The 14,677-nt window shown below is 38.9% G+C and overlaps 1 protein-coding gene across 6 annotated transcripts in view; it reads right to left on the bottom strand.

Moving 5' to 3' along the window:
* Positions 1–1,502: 1,502 nt before the first annotated feature.
* The window catches only part of ints2 (integrator complex subunit 2), a 96,631-nt gene continuing 83,456 nt past the window's right edge, over positions 1,503–14,677 (bottom strand). For 5 of the 6 annotated variants that reach the window (XM_017461912.3, XM_017461911.3, XM_017461910.3 and 2 more), the window contains one exon: positions 1,503–2,820. In XM_017461912.3, the coding sequence (XP_017317401.1) occupies positions 2,639–2,820 (182 nt within the window). In that variant the 3' untranslated portion in view covers positions 1,503–2,638. Of the gene's footprint in view, positions 2,821–14,486; positions 14,675–14,677 lie in introns of those variants that run through there. The other variant, XM_047153657.2, reaches the window with a different exon arrangement.

Below are 14,677 nucleotides of genomic sequence, written 5' to 3'. Positions count from 1 at the left end.
ACACCTTTTTATCTGGAGCACACTGTGCTTCTAAGAACACAAGACAACAGTTGGACTTTCTGAACAACCCTGTGGCAGAACTGTCCACTTCCATGTAATCACAGAGAAATAAGAGTGTTTGTAGTTGAGGGGCGAGAACTAGTCATTCACTTTTTGTACCCAGTCTCACACATCATTCAATTTCTGTCTGTCTGTCTCTGTCTCTCTCACAGGTTTTAGCCAGTGACCTAAATCCTCCAATTTCCCAATTTTCTTAGCTGCCCAAAACTGTGGCACTGAATCAAGAACCGAAAAACAAATGCATCTGTTCTTTATTCAAGGATACAGAAGCAGCACAGTAATCAGAAAATAGGTAAATAACAGTCAAAGTTATTTGTTCCTGATCTGGGCAAGCAAAACAATTTTATTCAAAAGCATAATCATCATGAAAGAGCAAGAATTTAGCAGTGCAATGCAAAAAGCCTGGATCAAAAAGCCAGTCTCTGGTGTTTGTCAGATTAAATAGCTCATTAAACAGATGTGGTATCAGGATGTCCAAGAGTATCAAAAATCATGTTGAACTAAAGTAGGAAACACGCCATTTGAGGAAGCATTCAGAGTAAAACCGGTTTCCATTAAAAAAATATTCATTCCGAAACTAGTGATAAAATCATGCCCTAATAAATTCACAGGACATCCACTAGAAATGAGGAATCTATTTTTTAACTTGTATATTTTCCAGTTTAATAGAGACTGGTTCACTATAAAATTCAGTCACAGGGAAACAAAGCACCTAGTTAAAATACTATTGGTAGACCTTTGTAAATTTGGAAATAAGCCGGCATGCAAAACAGAATTTTTATTGTTAAAAAAATGTGAAAATTGGACAAAAAAATTGGATTTATCATAAAATTTGACACGGGTGTTATCACTGTTAAAATAATAAAACATAAACTTTTTGGCTATCTAACATGAGACTAGGCTAGTTGGGTGCCACTAGCCAAGGGGAGTCACCACCACACACAACGGTGTAGCTGCTACAGTGTCATGCAAAGTATGTTAGCTGTCCTTATGCTCTGCTCATATCATGTTCACATAACTTGGAACTCAGTTATATACCTTGTTTTCCTGGCTCAGCATGAAAGGATGTTAGTATTTCAGTTCCAACCCCTGTAGTGGTGTAAAAAAGAAAAAAAAAAAAAAGGGGAAAAAAAAGAGAAAAAAAGATATCCATTTTTCCCCATTCACTGACTGGATGAGTGAGAATTTGGCAGAATTGAGATTTGTCAACCAATAAGAAATGAGCATTTCCAAGTATTTTACTGTAAACCATATAACTGGTCTTGCCTCCGTTCTCTGAAGATAAAGTACAATATGTGTATTGCCACAATGGCAACAATGCCATGCCATTGTTTTCATACTACAATACACGAATATTTAGAATTTCAACTGCAGTATATTAGGAATGGAGGCTTATTAAATTCAGTTTGAACCCACAAAAAGGCAGCTCCATCTATGCTCTGTATTTTTGGAAGGATTTTTATTGTAGCCCAAAAAATGCAATCAGAGGGTATTGTTTGTTTGACATCTCTCTGGAATTTTGAGAAATATTATGGAACCAAGTGTCATTGAACCACATAAAATTAATCAAACAGCAAAATAAATGTTTTGTGAGATTATATCGTACACAAAATAGCTGTGAAAATATCTACATGACCCCCCCCAATCAAGCTTTGATCCCATGACCCCGACCCAATTACATTTCAGATCTGTGGGCACAAACAAGACAGCTAATTGAGCACATCTTAAACAGCGTAAAAACATTTAAAATACAGTGAATACATCAACCTGTGAAATGACCAATATGATAGAAATCAGTCATGGTAATAAGAACTTTGTTAACCCATAATTGTTGTACAAGGGAGTTGTTTTATAATGTACTAAGAGTGCCAAGATGTGGCAGGAAATAAAGAATTTCTCTATTTCCATATTTAAGGACAAACTATTTTAGGAGGCAAATGTTAACCCTTTTCCCCAACAAAATATGAAATGGTTTATCTTAATTTAAACTAGCAAGTCACAGTATAAAAAACAAACACAGAACAAAAGCAGCTACATGGAAAGGTAAGGAAAGGGAAAAATGCATTTTGTATCAAAACAATCAAAATCACACAAAGAAATTGTATTAAAATTATTTTTTCAAATATAAGGTGGAAGAAAATGACCTGGTGTAAAGAAAATATTATTTGTAAAAGTAGTCTAGAAAACAAACCAATAACATGTGGCAATGATTGAATACAAGCTATTTTGCCAAAGCTACTTTTCAGGTGAGTGGTTCTTTATGCTCTGTTTAAACTCCCTATATAGTCAAGATATAAACAAATGGGACTTAAATGTACTGTACTTGAAAATTGTAAAATTACAATCATCCTTGTAAAAATAATACATTTCAAGTACCAAAGCAATTCTGTTTCAATGTTACATGTTTTCTTCGCTAATTTGCTTTAACATATTATTTGTAATAAGTATTATTTTGTTTAGTAGCTACGAGACATGTTTGTCACATCAACATAATGATCCATTTTAGTTATGTAATATTAGCCCAAAAAAAGTCTAAATAAATTCCATTGTGACTTTCTAACTTTGTCTTACTTTTTCTTTACAATCCCTGGGTACTGGTGCTAATTATGTCCATGAAGGTAGCTTCTATACAGTAACACAGCTGGACATCTGGGTCAGCTCCACACAGTTCTTCCGCAGATCTCTTAGGCACAGCCACTTTGAACAATCCCACATGTGGCTCCAGTGAATTCTGTGGCTTCTCCCTCAAATACTGTAGTCCTAAGAAAACAAGATGATCAACTATGAACAAACCTAAAATGCATCACTGGTTTTATATGAAAATTTTTTTCCTCTACTAGGAGGACAGCATGGCACAGTTGAGCCCATTAATACAGAGGGTACAATAAAGACTGCAAGTAAACAAAATTCTAAATGGGTCACAAAAACATTCAAAACAGATTGTCATACTCATAGCACATACAACTGAAGAGTATACAATGCAACATTGCATTTTTAGAATTTCTGTATTATTTCTGTTCCTTTACATAGAGTGGAAACAATTAACATTTGAAGCTAAGCATAAGGAGCTATATTTTGTTGGATATATTTCTTAAGATTATTGGTTTAAATAACAGATTATGATAATGACAGTACAGATATTCAGAATAACTGTTATAGTAATTAAAATCCCAGTAAAAACAGCATATATAAATATACATACACTGACCTTCTTACAATGTCCATTCTAAAACTGTCCCAGTACACAAAATGGTGGTATGGTCTGATGAGACCAAGGTAGAACCTTTTTTGGGCATATTTCTAAATGTTTGGCACAAAAACAAACCAGCTAATCATCCAAAGAATGCCAACCCCATGGTTAAGCATGATCATGGCAGCATCATGCTACCGGGTTGCTTCTCTTCAGCTGACGTAGCTCTAGTCAAGACAGAGGGAATCAGTGATGGCTCAAAATACCAATACCAATCTATTTTGGCAAAAAACCTGTAGGCTTCTGTTAGACCACTGAAGGTGAAGAAACATTTCACCTTCCAGCACTATAATGACCCAAAGCACAAATCCAAGTCATCAAAGGAATGGCTTGGTGAATGACTGAAGATGATGATCAATGTTTTGGAATGGACCAATCAGAGCCCAGATCTAAATCCTATCAAAACCCTGTGGAATGACTTGAAGAGGGCTGTGCACAGGAAATGTCCTGACAATATAGATCTGGAACATTTTTACAAGGAAGAGTGGAATAAAATCACCAAATCAAGATGTGCTAATTTGGTAGACTCTTACCCCAAAAGACTTGAGTTCTGTATTACAAGCAAAAAGTGTTTTTAATTAAATTTAATTTTAATTTAAGTATAAATTAAAGGGTATGCACACTTATGCAAACAGGTTAGAGTAAGTTATTTTTCTTTTTTTACCATCCTAAAGCATTTCTGTTTTTCACTTTTTCCACTAATACATACATACATACATATATGTGTGTGTGTGTGTGTGTGTGTATATATATATATATATATATATATATATATATATATATATATATAAATAATATATATATATATATATATATATATATATATATATATATATATATATATATATATATATATATATATATATATACGCACACACACACACACAGTATCTCACAAAAGTGAGTACACCCCTCACATTTTTGTAAATATTTGATTACATATTTTAATGTGACAACACTGAAGAAATGACACTTTGCTACAATGTAAAGTAGTGAGTGTACAGCTTGTATAACAGTGTAAATTTGCTGTCCCCTCAAAACAACTCAACACACAGACATTAATGTCTAAATCGCTGGCAACAAAAGTGAGTACACCCCTAAGTGAAAATGTCCAAATTGGACCTAAAGTGTCAATATTTTGTGTGGCCACCATTATTTTCCAGCACTGCCTTAACCCTCTTGGGCATGGAGTTCACCAGAGCTTCACAGGTTGCTACTGGAGTCCTCTTCCACTCCTCCATGACGACATCACGGAGCTGGTGGATGTTAGTGACCTTGTGCTCCTCCACCTTCTGTTTGAGGATGCCCCACAGATGCTCAATAGGGTTTAGGTCTGGAGACATGCTTGGCCAGTCCATCACCTTCACCTTCAGCTTCTTTAGCAAGGCAGTGGTCGTCTTGGAGGTGTGTTTGGGGTCATTATCATGCTGGAGTACATGCTGGGATCATGCTCTGCTTCAGTATGTCACAGTACATGTTGGCATTCATGGTTCCCTCAATGAACTGTAGCTCCCCAGTGCCGGCAGCACTCATGCAGCCCCAGACCATGACATTCCCACCACCATGCTTGACTGTAGGCAAGACACACTTGTCTTTGTACTCCTCACCTGGTTGCCAGCACACACGCTTGACACCATCTGAACCAAATACGTTTATCTTGGTCTCATCTGACCACAGGACACGGTCCCAGTAATCCATGTCCTTAGTCTGCTTGTCTTCAGCAAACTGTTTGCAGGCTTTCTTGTGCATCATCTTTAGAAGAGGCTTCCTTCTGGGACGACAGCCATGCAGACCAATTTGATGCAGTGTGCGGCTTATGATCTGAGCACTGACAGGCTGAGCCCCCACCACTTCAACCTCTGCAGCAATGCTGGCAGCACTCATACGTCTATTTCCCAAAGACAACCTCTGGATATGACGCTGAGCATGTCCACTCAACTTCTTTGGTCGACCATGGCGAGGCCTGTTCTGAGTGGAACCTGTTCTGTTAAACCGCTGTATGGTCTTGGCCACCGTGCTGCAGCTCAGTGTCAGGGTCTTTGGCAATCTTCTTATAGCCTAGGCCATCTTTATGTACAGCAACAATTCTTTTTTTCAGATCCTCAGAGAGTTCTTTGCCATGAGGTGCCATGTTGAACTTCCAGTGACCAGTATGAGGGAGTGTGAGAGCGATGACACCAAATTTAACACACCTGCTCCCCATTCACACCTGAGACCTGGTAACACTAACAAGTCACATGACACTGGGGAGGGAAAATGGCTAATTGGGCCCAATTTGGACATTTTCACTGAGGGGTGTACTCACTTTTGTTGCCAGTGGTTTAGACATTAATGGCTGTTTGTTGAGTTATTTTGAGGGGACAGCAAATTTACACTGTTGCACAATCAGTACACTCACTACTTTACATTGTAGCAAAGTGTCATTTCTTCAGTGTTCTCACATTAAAAGATATAATCAAATATTTACAAAAATGTGAGGGGTGTACTCACTTTTGTGAGATACTGTGTGTGTGTGTGTATATATATATATATATATATATATATATATATATATATATATATATATATATATATATATATACACACACACACACACACACACACACACACACATATATATATATGTGTGTATGTGTGTATATTTTATATATATATATATATATATATATATATATATATATATATATATATATATATATATATACACACACACAGGCGACATTTGACTCTAGTGTTTGGGGGGGGGGGGGGGGGGGCAAGAAACAAATTAAGTCTTTTTGTACCTGCCTCAGCAAAATATTTGCAGAAATTTTAAGCAAATGCGTTTAAGTATGAAAACAAGTTAGGAAGGTTAGGTTGTTAGTGAGGCGCTAAATGGCAGCCACCAGGCACAGCATCAAATTAACTGTTTAATCCAAACGATTAACTGTTTTATCCAAATCCACATGAATGGCCCGTTCAATGTTCAATACTGCAATGTCCGACAGTCTCTCCTGTCTCGTGTTTCTCATGTATGTTTTCAGTCGACGCAAGCAAGAACAATTTCTTTCACATGATGCAGTGTTCATCGGCACAGTCAGGAAGAACTGAAAGAGGTTGCCAATGTTTACAAGACTGTGGACTAGCTTTGACTCTCTGAACAGTGACTGCCATTGTTCAAAACTCGCTTCTCCAGTTGACACACCATTGAAAAGTGACAATTCGGCATTTGTCTCCTCTTCTAGAAATCCATAGTGACGACAAATAAATGTCAGGTCCTCTTCTGTGTCTGTATTAGAGCTGAGAATGTGATTAAGTGCAGTCAAAGTGTTAGTCATTTTCCTGAAATCGCTCACAGATCTCTTTAATAGTGTTGTTCAGTATGCTGAAATGCAATTCCTTGTAATAGTCCTGAGCTAAGGCTGAATTCGGTCCAGCCACAGTTACTTTGGTTGTTCTCCTCCATGAACGTTGCGGGCCACGGTAGTTGTTCTTATGGCACAACTCAACTGTGAACTCCCAAAACTGCTGAAAGTCATGATCAGTTCTCATTGCGGTGGATGACTGTAACGCTTTGGACAATACATTGCACTGTATGAGAATTCGTCGCATCAAAATGCAAGGGAACAAAAAATGAAAATCCGTCACAGATGTCAGCAGACTACTTGCCTGTCCCCCGACTCGCACATCGTTTTCAGAAATTTCACTGAGTGTCAACGATAGTCTCAAAGTTATCAAGAATGGCCTTGAGAGCCTCTGCGCGGCAGCTCCATCTTGTGTCGCTTAGAGATTTCAGTGTAGTAAATTTACCTGAAAAGTCACTGCTCCGTTTTCGCAAAGACTCAAAAACTGCATGTTGTTTTGCTGACCCCTTGATGAAGTTATAGAGTGATTGAACATTGGTCAGATCATTAACTAGACTCATTTTTCTACCAGCACATTGTCCTCCAAAGAATCACCACTGGTAGCACCTTTTAAAAGTCTGGGAGGCCCTGATGACTGGTTTGCGAACCACTGGACTACAGTAAATAAAGCTTTGTAGCTTTGTAGACAACATACCTGACCGAGTGCTCAGGCCCCAGTCCGTCAGAATCGGCAACTCCACCTCCTACACTACCACACTAAACACAGGCGCTCCCCAGGGCTGTGTCACTCCACTGCTGTTTACCCTGCTGACTCATGAATGTTAAGTTCTAATCACATCAAGTTTGCTGATGACACTACAGTTGTGGGCTTCATTAGCAACAATGAGTCAGCATACAGGGATGAGGTGAACCAGCTCATAGAATGGTGTAGAGACAACAATTTATCTCTTAATGTTGATAAGACTAAAGAGATGATTATTGAATTCAGGAGAACCCAAGTGGACCACTCACCACTGAACATCAAAGTTTCTTGGTGTGCACATGACTGAGGACCTCTCCTGGACTCTCTTTTCCAGTTTCATTTTTATTGAACATTTCTGCTGAAAATTTCTGCTGAACATTTCTACTTAGAACATTTCTGCCGAACTAAACATTTCTGCTGAACTAAACATTTCTGCTGAACACGTCTACCAAACATGTCTGCTGAACATCACCTTTTCTCTTCTCTCCTCCCCTCCCTTTCCCAAATATTCCATTGAGAAGAAAAAAGAAAACAAATTGAGCAACACACAGCAGTAAACATTCACAGGTTTTTTTTCTTTTTATACTAACAAAGGAAAACAAAATTAAAAGCACCCGTCCCCCGCGGCTCATCATGGCTACCCAATAACTCGCTGGTTATATAGGTATTGTAAGACCCAACAACAGGCACAAAAATTTAAGTGGGAAGTGTCTGTAATGCCATAAAGTATACGATAAAGGGATGCCATTTATAAAAAAAACTTGTCCGTACAACCCTTCATCGTATACCTTATTTTCTCGAGTTTTAGAAAAAACATCGCATCTTTTAGCCACTGGGAGATAGATGGGTATTTAGCAGACTTCCAATGCAACAGTAGGGAACATCTTGCTATAAGGGATGTGAAAGCAATAACATCCTTTTGTTTCGAGCTCAATGGAACTGAGTCATCAGGAATCCCAAATACAGCAATCAATGGGCAAGGTTTTAAATCTACCCTGAGAATAGTGGACATGATGGTAAAAAAAACCAGATCAAAAACCATGGAGATCAGGGCAGAAGATAAACATATGGCCAAGATGGCAGGGAGAGCCATGGCATTTATCACACTTGTCCTCTACGTCCGGATACATCACAGAAAGTCTCGACTTGGACAGATGGACTCTATTTAAAACTTTGAACTGTATAAGTCCAAGACGAGCCCAAGAAGTGGTAGACTGTACCCTCCCTATAGCATGTTCCCAACACTCCTCATTTATCTGTACTCCTAACTCCGTTTCCCACGCATTCCTAATTTTGTTACTTGACTCACTACCTAGCGCCAAAATAAAATCATAAATCCTAGAAATCATTCCTCTCTGATGCGGATTGTTTGAAAACAAGCTTTTCCAAGCCTGTTCAGGAGGCGCAGGGGGGAAAATCAGGAAAACATCTAGAAACAAAATTCAGAATTTGAAAATACCGAAAAAAATGCGTCACAGGGAGGTCATAAGTGGATGCCAGTTTGGCAAAGCTATCAAACACTCCATCGGCATACAGATTTCTAAATTGTTTAATACCCTTGTCATACCATACTGAAAATGTGGAGTCCAAACACGATGGAGGAAATAAATGGTTGTTCACTAAAGGACCCAAAGAGGATGCACCTACAAATTTAAAGCGCCGTCTAAATTGATACCAAGTCATAAGTGTGTTGAGGACAACTAGATTATCAATATATAGGGAGAGTTTTGTAGGTAAAGAGGAGTAAAGCAAAGCAGGTAAAGAGGATTCCCTACAAGAAGATAGTTCCAATTTAGACCAAGAAGATCCAGGAGATTTAACCCAGTAGCAAAGTTTATGAATGTGCAGCCCAGTAACAGAATTGAAAATTGGGTAATGCAAGTCCTCCACTAAGTCTACAGTTCTGCAATAAAGATTTACTAACCCTTGGTGGCTTCCCTCCCTAAATAAATGTACTAATTATCTTATCCAATGAATCGAAGAATGATTTTGGCAGAGAAAGAGGCACTTGCTGGGACAAGAAAAGAAACTTCGGTAATATATTCATTTTGACGACATTGATCCTGCCAATTAGAGAAAGGGGTAAGTTACCCCAACTCTGAATGTTAGATTTAACCTTTGAGATAAGGGGAGTGAAGTTAGCTGATAAAAGATTAGATAAAGAACGTGTCACTTTGATACCTATGCATTTAAAACCTAACTGACTAAATCGAAACGGTAGATCTGACTGTTGGAGAGAATTATGCTGCAGTATTGACAGGAAAACAGTCGCTTTTATCTAAATTTAATTTGTAACCAGAAACAACACCGAAGGACTCCAGAACGCCCAAGACAGCTGGCATAGAGGTAATAGGATCGGTTACATACAATAACAAATCATCAGGATATAGCGACAATTTGTATTCTACACTGTATCGAACTATTCCTTTAAACAAGGGAGAAGATTTTAGTGCAATAGACAACAGCTCGATAGCGACAGCAAAAAGCAGGGGGGATAGAGGACAGCCTTGATGACACCCTCGTCCGAGAGCAAAATAATCCAAATAAATATTGTTTGTCTGAACCCTGGCATTAGGGGATGAGTAAAGGAGGCTAATCCAAGAAAACTTATCCCCAAATCCAAACTTTCTCAAGACTGCAAAAAATACTCCCACTCAACCATATCAAATGCTTTTTCAACATCTAATGAAATCGCAATCTCAGGGAGTACAGACGAATGCTTTGAATAAATTATATTAAAGAGTGTGTGGGTATTAAAAAACAATTGACGTCCCTTTATAAAACCGTTCTGCTCTTCAGATATAATAAGGGAGTACATTCTCTAAACGAGATGCCATTACTTTCGCCAACACCTTTACATCTGCATTAAGCAGAGACAGCGGTCTATAAGAACCGCAGGAGGATGGATCCTTACCATCAGTGAGAAGCAGAACTATCGTGGCTTGTGTCAGTGTTGGAGGCAAAGACCCACATTCCAAAGATTCGTTGAACATAGCCAAAAGCAATGGAGCTGATTTTCCAATAAACGTGTTAAAAAATTCAACTGGAAACCCATCCGGGCCAGGAGCTTTGTTAGATTGCATAGTTTTAACTGAAATTAAAATTTCTTCAAGAGAGAGTGGGGAGTCCAGTTGCATAGCACTATACGAATCAATAACAGGGTTACAAAGATTTTGAAGAAATGCATTCACTTTAGTATTGTCTGTTGGAAATTCGGACTTATAAAGCGAAGAGTAAAACGACTTAAAAGTAGCATTAATTTCCATCTTCAATAAGAATCCGAATTCTGCAAAGCTGGAAGGCCGAGTGCAAAAAAAAAATAATAAAAGAAAAATAAAAAAATACTCCACTATATAGGTGATGCAGTTCACCCCGATATCAAGAGTTTAACATAGTCTCCCGCTTCCTCCGCTGAAATAAAGTCCTTCTGGACACCGTTATATGTAATGCGAAGCCGAGCTGGGTGAAGTATTCCATAGCGAGCGCCCTCAATACCACGAAGTTGACGCCGAACCTCGTTAAATGCGACCCGGGCTATCTTGGCTGTGTAGTCAGGGAAAACAGAGATGGTCAAATCCCTCACTTTAATCCGCTGGATCTCTCTCACACAGCGTAAAATGTCAACACACTCACTGTGATAGTGGAATCTGCACACAATAGCTCGTGGTTGTTCACCAGGCTTGGGCTTCGGCTGAAGGGTCCGGTGGGACCGGTCCAAAAACCGGCTCCTTCTCCAGACCAAACGCCTCTTTTAACAAGCCCGCTGCAGCAGCAGTTGTAGATGTGTCAGCGCCCTCTGGAACTCCCACTATCCTAATGGTATTGCACCATGACCTCGACTCCAAATCCTCACATTTATTCTCTAATTGAGTCATGGTCGCAGTGAGAGACTCGATAGTAGTCTTCATATGAACTATGTCATCGGTGCAACCGGAGAGAGCGTGCTGCATTTCCCCAACAGTACCTTTCAGTGTTGATATGGTAGCCTCGGTAGCAACTTTATCACTAGCCTGCTGTGTTTTCACGGCCTGCAGGTCAAGCTGGATAGTAGACAGTGCATCCCTGAGAATCTCCTGGAACTCCTTTTTAAATATATCGGCAATGTCCTTCCTCAGTGAAGCCAGCAACTCAAGCTTGAGTGCGGCGAAGTCAGGGTCACCGCTCGGCAACGCAAATGCGGATTCAGGGGGAGAAGGGGGCTCGCTCACGGCGCGCACCCTAGGCCTCAGTTGTGTCTGAATGCTACCACAGGTTTTCGTGTTCTTCCAGACATTTTAATGAGCCACAAAGTTAAAAGTGCAAACAAGGAAAAGAAGTAGAACAAGCCAAAATATACCATATGACCAAAAAGCACTAATTAATTACAATTTTAATTGAAATCAGCAGGAGCCTCCAACTTCGCGTCTTATTCCATCGAACTCCGAATTCGAACCCATCTCTCCTGGACTCTCAACACCACCTGCCTTGTCAAGAAGGCCCAGCAGCGCCTTCACTTCCTGCGGAGGCTGAAGAGACCCAAACTTACCCATCCCATCTTCACCTCCTTCTACAGAGGGACGATAGAGAGCATCCTGACCAGCTGTCTCACCATGTGGTATGGGAACTGCACAGACTCCGATTGCAAGATCCTACAGCAAATTGTGAGGACAGCTCAAAAGATCATCAGAGTCCTTCTACCCCCCAACAACACCTCTTTCAACAACAGTTACTTACACTCAGACAGGAAAAAATAAGGAATCTTAAAATAATTATATTTTTCAAAAACTCTTTTGTTGTGATTATCGTGGGCAGATGTGAGTATTGGGAGACTGGCATCTCGCGACAGGTGTTGGGAACGCCTGAAAGGACTGCTTTTAATCTAGAAATTAAAGGAAGGTTAAAAAAAAACAACAACAAGTAAATCTAAAAACCAAACTGTATAAAAAGAAGGTTTGTGCAGTTGGAATATAGATAGAGGATTCTGTACAGTGACAAACCCAATGGAAGCATTTATTGACCATTACTACTACCACCAACGGCACAATATGGATTCCAAATCTGACACACTGCAAAAAACCCAATCAAAAGAAACAAGAAAGACTCATCCACCAACACAGAGGATCTACAAACCACTGAAACAGAGGTCAGTCTCCTGGCAAGTATTAATAAAAAACTTGTCTTACTAACATCCGTACACGAAGAACTCAAAGAACTCCACACTAGCTTGGAATATGCACATAACCTACAGGCAAACCATAGAGAAAGTAAATATGAAACTAAACTCAACTGTTGAATCATTAACTGAACAAATTTAAACGGTAAAAAAGAAAAACTAATTAAGAAAACTATGTTGGACATACAAACACAAAGCATGCGGGAATTTGATCTTCTCAGGTATACCCGAAAACTCACCTGATGCTCCAGAGGCACTGGTAAAAGACTTCATGAAAACACAGCTAAAACTCTCACCAGAGGATGTCAATAATATATCATTCCACCGAGCCCACAGCTTCTGTACAAGAAGCCACAAAGGACCCAGACCCATCTTTGTGAAATTTGAACACTTTAAACAGAAAGAACTTAATGGACTTAATGATAAATTCCCAAGAAAAATAAACAAACGATGGAAAGTACTTTAACTGATTCTAAAAGACAACAGGAAAAAGAATAAACTATCACTACACACACACAAATTCTATTCTATTACACACATCTATTTCTCATTCACACAAATGTCAGGTTATTTGTCTCACTTTTCTTTCCCTCTTCTCTGCTCTTTTCTTTTATACCTATTTTTCTTCCTCTTTGCTGAATATTTAGCTTTATTAGGGGTTCAAACCTGGAGGGCTGAAACCCTATTGTAATTGTAGGGATTTTTAAGGGGTTCAAGCCCAGTGCTAAATGAATCTATGGAGTCTCGCTATAAAAGGTTAACAAAAAAAGTTTGAACTTTCGACTTGAGGTAGTTACGGTATGCGAAAACACAGGAAGTAGGTGTGGTAACTTTTATGTAAATGGCTCTTGAACGAAATGAGATATTTGCACCAAATTTGGCATGCTTATGTTTGAGGACAATCTATGGTTACCCAGAAAAGTTGGCACAATTTTGCCCCATAGTGGTGCTATAATACCGAAAAAAACCTGAAGTTGTCTGTAACTATGGAACCTTTGATCCGACTGAATTCAAAACTTGCATACAGTGTCTTTGTCTCAGTTGCCATCACTGTCTCTGAGTACATTAACATATGCACCTGAAAAAACCTAAACGCCAATCAATTTTCAGTAGCTACTAGACAAGGTTACCATTGGCTGATTGGAATGAAACTTGGTGGGCCTATTTCACTCTTGATCGAAGAGGTTTGTGCAAATTTTTAAAGAACTCAGCCACTAGTTCGCGCTATCACGATTTTTAACGATTGTTAACGGTTGTATATAATGCAGTGTTTTGAACAAACATAACTAATATATATCAAATGATAGGCCTTCTCATTCTCAACATACATGCCTCAAGAACCATTGGTGTCTATCTGAAATATTTACAGAATGGTTTGACAATTTTAAAACTACTTTTGCGAACTAGTCATAGGTTTTTGCTCAAGTGAAATTAAACTATTGCAGTACAATGCGTTGGACATGTTAGAACACGGCAAGGATGTCCACTCTCCCCTTCATGGTTTGCCATTTTTATAGAACTGCTCACAAAGCAATAAGACAGAACAGTAAAATCAATGGAATTCATACTATAAACGCACAACAAAAATTTGTCTCTATGTGGATGATATCTACATACATATCTACAGATGATATCTTATTTATTTGCAGAGCCATAAACCTTCACTTCAGGAAACATTTAAAGTTAATACCTTTTCCAAAATATCAAACTACACAATAAATTGGAATGCCTCTACCATACCCCCGCACTCTGATGAGGCTTGCGATTTTGCAGCTCAGGATTCATTTCTTCCAAGTCATGTTGGAAATATTAAGTACTTAGGCATTAGCATGTCCTCCAGGCTGTCAGAGTTGTTCTCACTTAACTACACCGCTTAAAACAATAGATGACCTTGGCTGCTGGATTAATCTTCCTCTTTCATTAATAGGACAAATAGCAGCTATCAAAATGAAAATTCTCAGATTACATCTCTTTTCTCAATGTGGATGGGTGACCTCTTGAGAAGGGTCTGGCTGCAAACTTGCACTTGCACTCTAAGACTTGCATTCTAAGACGCCTGCGCTTCCTTCTTTCACTTGCAGTCTCTGCCTTCTTTGACATCACTTGCACTTGACAAATATTGCCACCTA

The sequence above is a fragment of the Ictalurus punctatus genome, chromosome 16 (genome assembly GCF_001660625.3).
Source record: "Ictalurus punctatus breed USDA103 chromosome 16, Coco_2.0, whole genome shotgun sequence".
NCBI classification, from domain to species: domain Eukaryota; kingdom Metazoa; phylum Chordata; class Actinopteri; order Siluriformes; family Ictaluridae; genus Ictalurus; species Ictalurus punctatus.
Note: the sequence above shows the minus strand (reverse complement) of the source record. Positions and strands in the feature narration are given on the sequence as shown.